The sequence below is a fragment of the Papilio polytes genome, unplaced genomic scaffold (assembly GCF_000836215.1).
Source record: "Papilio polytes unplaced genomic scaffold, Ppol_1.0 DF824124.1, whole genome shotgun sequence".
NCBI classification, from domain to species: domain Eukaryota; kingdom Metazoa; phylum Arthropoda; class Insecta; order Lepidoptera; family Papilionidae; genus Papilio; species Papilio polytes.
In genome coordinates this window covers 23,631-31,478 of record NW_013525080.1, presented here as the reverse complement: position 1 = coordinate 31,478, position 7,848 = coordinate 23,631, and the positions used below count along the sequence as shown (strand labels likewise).

At 34.9% G+C, this 7,848-nt stretch overlaps 1 protein-coding gene across 1 annotated transcript; it reads left to right on the top strand.

The window, feature by feature from the left end:
- The first annotated feature begins 4,688 nt into the window (after positions 1-4,688).
- Positions 4,689-6,506, top strand: LOC106099388 (NADH dehydrogenase [ubiquinone] iron-sulfur protein 8, mitochondrial-like). Its single transcript, XM_013277925.1, has 2 exons — positions 4,689-5,003; positions 5,622-6,506. The coding sequence occupies exons 1-2, from the start codon at positions 4,718-4,720 to the stop codon at positions 6,053-6,055; spliced, it is 720 nt and encodes a 239-aa protein (XP_013133379.1). The 5' UTR covers positions 4,689-4,717; the 3' UTR covers positions 6,056-6,506.
- Positions 6,507-7,848: the final 1,342 nt, after the last annotated feature.

Sequence of the window (7,848 nt, the reverse complement as noted above, 5' to 3'; positions counted from 1 at the left end):
TGACAATGATTTCTAACAACAGCTAGTTACAAATAAACTTGTATTGTATAAAAACGTTACAAATACACCAAAAATAAGCTCTAAAAGTCGGTACTATTTTCAAATGAAGCGGTCATTAATTGAGGCGAGTTCCGTGCGAGTTCTATTCGAGTTAATTGTGAGTTCAGTGAACACTGTCCGATAGCGGTCCGCTTCACTTAATTACTGGTCTAACGTTTTAGTGTCGGAATCAATTATTAGGTTTTGTTTAAGCTTAATTTATTAGTATTATAATTAAAAGCGTTGTAACTGAAATTTAAAATCATTTTTCTAATATTAACATACAATAAAATTACCAGTTTAAATTGAATAAAACCATAACATCCGCTTTAAAACGTTATATCTTATAACATCTTATTATTGAAATCGATCCTATATGCTATCAGACTGAATTCACTTTTTTTATAATAAAAGGGGGCAAACGAGCGGCTTGAACACCAAGGTGGTAAACAACGCCCAGACATCCGCAACACCAGAGGAACTACAGACGCGTTGCCGGCCTTTGAGGAAATATAGGCTCGCTTCTTGAAGGACCCTAAGTCGTATTGGTTTGAAAATACCGCCGAGGACAGGCTCGCTTCTTGAAGGACCCTAAGTCGTATTGGTTTGAAAATACCGCCGAGGACAGACCGTTTCACAATGCAGCTGTGTGGGGCAGAAAGTTCCGCGAAAACCGCACGGTTGTGGAATGCCAGCCATCGAGATTGAGCGGATGGTATCTGGCCAGGCCTGGTACCCGGATGGATGGTACTTTCTTACTTATTTTCTTTCCCACAATTCATACATTTCTATGATCTTATTGCTTTGTACCACATATTTTTTCATCACATACAATCTCATTACTTTCTCATCTAAGTTTAGGTTCATACCCACCAACATTTTCTATGCTCTATCATTGTAATTAAGACTTAGGGCCTGTCCCACCACTGGATATAGGCTTAGATAGCTTAAAATGACTTCACTATCAGATAAGGGAACAAAATCCGATATTTCCATCACATATTTTACAGGTTGGATTGTTATCAGACAATTTACAATTTGGTGGGACATGCTTTTACTCTCATAACTAATTCGTTATTTAATTATCAAAACATTTTCAGGTTTCTTTAATACCTTAGTGAATTGATATATTATTAAATTTAACGCAAGTCAACAAAAGCGAGTTAACTCATTGCGGGAATCCTTTCTTTGCACAGCTCTCCATGTAACTCGTATAATTGAAGTGGTTTTCAAGTCCTTGGAGAGTTCAATTCACACATGTGACTACGACAAATCATTTTATATTTAAGTTTAACTTTAATAAACTTAATAATATCTGTCATTTATAACATATAAAAGTGTTTCATACAATTGAAGCGTAATTGCTTGACGATTTTTTAAATATCATTTTTATTTTGAATAAAAACACTGAGGGAATATAAATGTGAATATTCTTTAGTGCAATTTTTTTTAAAATCTTTTAACTTTCGCACTCGGCTGGTGCGTGGTAAACAATTTTATAATTAACTAGCTGTTGCTTGCGATTTGGTCCCCCTGAAAATAAAAAAATATAGCCTATGTTATTCACAGATAAATTATCTTTCTAACGATGAAAGAATTTTTAAAATCGACCCAGTAGTTTTTGAGTTATCGCAATATATACAAAAATACAAACTATTCCACTTTATAATAGTGGAATACATAGATATATAATAATTACGACTATATAAATACGAGGAAAATGTTATAAACTCAACAGACATTATGAAGAGAGCACGTAAAAAACCACATCCAAGTCTATACAGTCCCTAATTAATAAACCGCGGGGTTGAGTGGATAGTCCGGCTGAAATATAAGGCCGGGAGTCCCACACGAAACTGTCTCTGCTGACCCCGCAACAGGGACGGTGCAGTGTGTAAGTGCATTTCCCCGCGACGACCAAAAAATACAGGCCCTTATTCCGTTAGGTGGTCCTAGCCCACACTGGCCTTTAAGGACCACATAGACCACTTTTAACGAGCTATTAATACTATCATCACGACCTTCCTGAAATGTGCATCCTTATTTACTGTCTGAAGGTTTTCTTTTTTCTTTATTTAAATATTAAAAAACTTTTCATATCACCTTAATAAGCAAACCAGAAAATTGCGAAGTTTTAATCAAAATACTCAGACCGTTTTCAGATTAACTAAAAAGATAGAGTATTTTTTTAAAGGTTTCATTAACATTTTAATCCGAAAGTTGTCCGATGTTATTCATTAATCTGTATTTTACAAGATGGTTTACAGTTTTTCATGAAATCTTTGCAGATTTCCAATGTTAGTTGGCAAACTTTTGCGAAACTTAACAGATTTTTTCAACTCATTTCGTTCCTTTGCTATCTGCTTTTAAAAAGGGATTTTAATTAGAATTTTTTATAAAACTGTAGTGATTTTTACATGTTTTTATAATCTGTCAACTTTTACGTTAAAGATTTTCTTTAGAAAAAGGTAACAAATAAGAAAGTGTCTACTAGAATTCGCCAAAATGGCGAAGGGACTGCCCATAGTCGTCCGCTTTTGCCGCGTACCCAACAAAACAGAAGGGGCGCGCAGGAAGAGAATATTCTCCTTTCCTAGCATTTTAACCGTCGCCAAATCCACATCCAATTTACATATTATTTACAATTTGATACCTTCTTTATCCATTTATATATTTTAATAGTGATGATAACATACGTATAAATTTATTTTTAAGTAAAATATAGTACAACAGGAAGCATAACTCACCATTAAAGTCGGAATGCAACCCGTAACACTAAAATAATGCGCTAGTTAGCGGCGCACAAACTTGTCCTACTCACTACACACTAAATATATTTATGACGCACTAAATATGTTAGTTGATTTATGATACCTCTTTAACAAAAAAAAAATCACGCCCGCAACCAAGAGGGGTAGACAAGTACTCTCTAAGCTTTTCGTAAGTTCATACATCTACATACAATTCTGTTTAATATCAAAATGTAGACCTAAGGCTCCTAAATACAGCTATATGTAGAACTTATATTTGTAAACTGAGGAACCGATTTGATGACTAAAGTGTCAATTTGATTCATATCCTAGTAGTGTGACAAAGGAAGGCTTTTTCCTGTTACTTTGCTCGCACATCTTCGACTAGACAATCACACAATTGTTTAGTCGCACTTTGATTCCTGTAATCTCGATCTTATTTGGAATGGTAACTAGAAATGTGTGATAGAATATTCCGTAAATTTATCTGAAAACTGATACATGCATGTGTAAAAATGTTCGTGTTTATGTATTGAAAATTATTACATTTCATTCATTTATTATTTATAAAGGTGTTGGATGTTACGTTTATAGATTTTTCATTAACAAACCAGTTGAATCCACATTCTACACAGTTATGAACGGTCCGGGAATTCGGGTAAAGCGGTTTTGTACTTAATTATGCACATTTCCGAGTACCGAGGTTAAATAGTTGCCTTATCTTGATCTTTACGTAACATTACAATTTATTTACGCAGGAAAATCACGAGCTATTTCCAAGATTATCTTTAGCATCAAAGCAATCTCGTATACAATCTTTGAGGTTTGCAGAAAAACGAAATTTACAAATAATTTTGTAAACGCTACATAATTAGACGCCCACAACTATTTGTGATAAGGTTACACCACAGAACACTCCGATTAACAGATATTCAAACATCCATCCATCCATGCAAACTCCTTTTTAAGCGGGCGCACTCCTTTGACTAAACTATCGCACAACTAATAAATCGAGTAGTATGCGCATCTCTATATTAACTCATGGGAAACAAAGCGAGACTAAACGGTTATACGATAATGTAATCAAATGTGTGTGATGATATAACATGATAGCGTTTTGTTTTCAATTCCATTTACGTACTTGTCCGCGACTATCCTAAACGACTATCAAATAATAGATTAGTATTGTGGCCCCGGGGTATTAATTATTCCACTGTACCAATTAGACTAGTACCTGAAGGTACAAAGCGAATACCAGATTTGCATAGCTACATTACATAATTATTTTGCTCGAATGCGCTCTATTCATTATTCATGCAGCGTTTGCATTGTAACCTTGTTCTATACGCTAACTTGAAACAGAAACATGTGAGCTTTGTTCATTTTACAGATTTTACGAGTATATCTTACTTCTTACAAATATTATGTACACTTTTAATATAAATACGTCATTGTTAATTAATACGACACTACGCAGATTAATATAAAATTAATACGAGCCTACTACCACGAGCTATCGCCCGCAAACTTTGTTAGCGCTAATTCGGACCGTTGCGCCATTTTGACAGCGCGGAATTAAAAAAATAGCCTATAACATGCCTATCCATGTCAGCTACCCTACAGTGAAAGTCCCGTCGAAATCGGCACTGCCGTTTCGGAGATTACCCGGAACAAACACGGCTTGCGGACGGAAAAAAATTAAATGCAATTTTCATTATTAGCAACGCAAATACATCGTCTTCCCGAAAACTGGGATTTTTATTTTGATTTTACAAACAGGCACTCCATTTTGTAATATATGTATAGATTACAAAATAGTTCGAGCGTCGAAACGACAACGTAAACTTTTTTGTCGCTTAAAGAATTTATTCATCACGGTATCTGTCATTCGATATTTCATTATCGGACATTTTCCAACTGACGTGAAAATGATTGGTACGAGGAATTTCATTTTCAAATTGATAAAATCCAATAGCTTGAAAAGGACGAAATGTATTCGTCACTACAGCAAAGATAACTGTCCCCAGGAAGATGAAACGGAGCCTTGTTTCACGTTCAATCCGTGTGTACCGGCGTATCCTGTCAACTTTTGCAGACCGAGGACAAAGTACGACGTTACGTTTGTATACATCAACGACGTGCCGCCTAAATCCGGCGGCAGGGATATTGTAGACCGTGCTTCACAAACTATATTTTGGACAGAACTTGCAAGAGGTAATCAACAGGTTAACTCTAAAAACCAGACATTTAAGAAATATATACTCTCGACATAGGGAACAACATTTTGTCAAATTCAACACGCTGAGACGCTTCTCATTCTTTGAATTATTTGTTTGTGATTTTGACTATCGGACGCCAGTTAGCGATAATGAAATTGTAAAAAAATGTTTCAAATGAAGTGTCAACTATACTTCCTCTAAATATTTCATTGATCTATTTACTAAAAATCTAATCATCATCATCATCATCACCAGCTCACTATACGTCCCCACCGAGGGGCTCGGAGCCTGCCCTAATATGGGGTGACTAGGCCATAGTCAACCACGCTGGCCAAGTGCGGATTGGTTGACTTCACACATAACTTTGAATTTTTTCGCTGATATGTGCAGGCTGCATCACGATGTTTTCCTTCACCGTAAGAACGTCGGGTAAATTATGTACATATGAAAATTCGAAAAATCGAAAGTCACATTGGTACATGGCGGGATTCGAACCCAAAGACCTGTAGATTACAAGTCAAGTGTCCAAACCACTGAGCCACCGACGCTCTAATAATTATAAAGATTACAAGGTTCATAGCTAACTATTTTTTCTGTACATTGTTTGATCCAGGCTTCCTCGTCACATTGGGACATTTGTTCAAGGAGCCAGCAACAATAAACTATCCTTTCGAGAAAGGACCGATATCACCTCGTTTTCGCGGCGAGCATGCTTTGAGGAGATATCCATCTGGTGAAGAACGGTGCATTGCTTGTAAACTATGTGAAGCTGTTTGTCCCGCCCAAGCTATAACTATCGACGCAGAAGAGAGAACAGACGGTTCTCGTAGAGCTGTTCGTTACGATATCGATCTAACTAAATGTATCTTCTGTGGTTACTGTCAAGAAGCGTGCCCTGTTGACGCTATAGTCGAAGGACCTAATTTTGAATATTCCACGGAAACACATGAGGAATTAATTTATAATAAAGAGAAGTTGTTGGGAAACGGCGATCGCTGGGAACCCGAACTGGCGAGTGGTATCAGAGATACTCATTTATATCGCTAATTAGAAAGTTAGCTACTTATCAGGTTTAATTTGATTTTGTTTTTCTCATGACTTTCTTTAAAGGAGAGACTTAAAAATGGTACTTGATTTTTATGATCTTTTATCAAATCCTTTGCACAATCTCTAAATTTGTAGTGTCATCGTAACATCTTGGTGTAGTACCACAGTTAAATATTACACATTGTCAGTAAACTTATGCGAATGTCGTTTCTAATACTTTAGAAAGATCTCTTTAATTTCTCGTTACCAACAAAAGTGGAAGCGCTTGAAGAATTTATTATTTAAACATCAACGCCCTATGGGAACGTAATTCCATCAGAATTTCGAGAGGAAAATTTAAAGCGAGAGTACTTATTGGGCAACCTGAGGAGTTCATAAATCATTTATGTAAATTAACGTTGCAAATATATAACGTACCATGAATTAATAAAATTAAATTTTAATACAAAAATTTGGATTAATTCACAATTTAACCTGACAATTTCATTACCGTGGCGTTAGTGTATTTGTTATAGGCATCCCTTACATTTTCTTTGACAAAATAGAGACAATAGATATTAATACAATTGTCACTGCAGTGGAAATGAACAACAATAGAATGTGTTCGCGACAGCTCTCATGTGGGTATATTGTGTATGTGAATTTTGTAAACTCTCTAACGTTTATCCGATTAGCCCATTTGGTTTTATCTTTTACTCCGACTTCAATTTTAACATTGATTCTCTATTGAATCTATATCTACACAGGTGATATTAAGAGGTAATCTTTGTATTTGTTTTTTTATATTGAAATAACTCAAAAACTACTTAGCAGATTTCAATAATTCCTTTAATATAGACGACTAATGTGACTAATTGTAGTTTAGTATATTTGTTCAGATTTTGTGAAAATGATTTCGTAACAACCATAAAATGTATACCAACAAATCTCATTCAAATACGTTCTCGCAAATCAGTCAATGTGATAGACCCTCTCCAATACAATAAATTTTAACTCTTAAATATCTAAAGTTTCATACCGTCCCGTTCATACCGAATTTGTTACCGGAGTTGTAAATCGCATTGGGCACCTACAGTCGATTTTACTTTAACATTAGGCTGTTTATATATTTCCTTCGACTGATAATCTTCAAAAGAAAACAATAAGAAGCACATCACGAAAATATATAAAAATGTCGTTTTGATTTAAATCTTTCCCCTTTAGTAAAAAAGACAGTAAAAAGTACACTTATACATTTTGTAATTCAATTTAAAAAATCAGTCTTTTAAGGGTTAATACTTTAAATAATTCATAGTTACGTTAGTTCTTCGTAACACTGCCATAACCTCTACACGTCGAGACAGTCTCAGTTGTATACAATAAAATAAAATGAACGATGGATATATTTTATTTTCTTACAAGTACTGAATGCAATTTTATTCAAAACTCTGCTAGTGCCGGCGAGAGAAAAGCCAGAGGAATTTATATTTTGCCATCTCACTGGAAATGAATGTAGATATTTCCAAGTGAAATGTTCCACGGTTTACTTGAACTACTGTATGTCCTATCCAGTCTGCATAGAAACATCTCATTCGTATTGATGTCTTATATACTGCTAGCATTTTGTATATTATATACATATGAAATATATTCCTCTTACTGCTTTATTGCAGGTATGATGTAGATAACTCTACCATCCATCATCTTAGTCACCACTTCCTTCTTCATCCTATCGTAAATGTATAATGGAATTTTGAACTTAATATTTACCTTCAATTACTTTGTAAAGTAATTAACTATATATCTTTCGTTTT

What these genes read in the sequence shown, in the direction of transcription:
- LOC106099388 (XM_013277925.1), top strand. Translation starts at nt 4,718, where the DNA reads ATGATTGGTACGAGGAATTTCATTTTCAAATTGATAAAATCCAATAGC. An exon ending in TTGGACAGAACTTGCAAGAG is followed by an intron (nt 5,004 to 5,621) that starts GTAATCAACAGG and finishes TGTTTGATCCAG; the next exon opens with GCTTCCTCGTCACATTGGGA.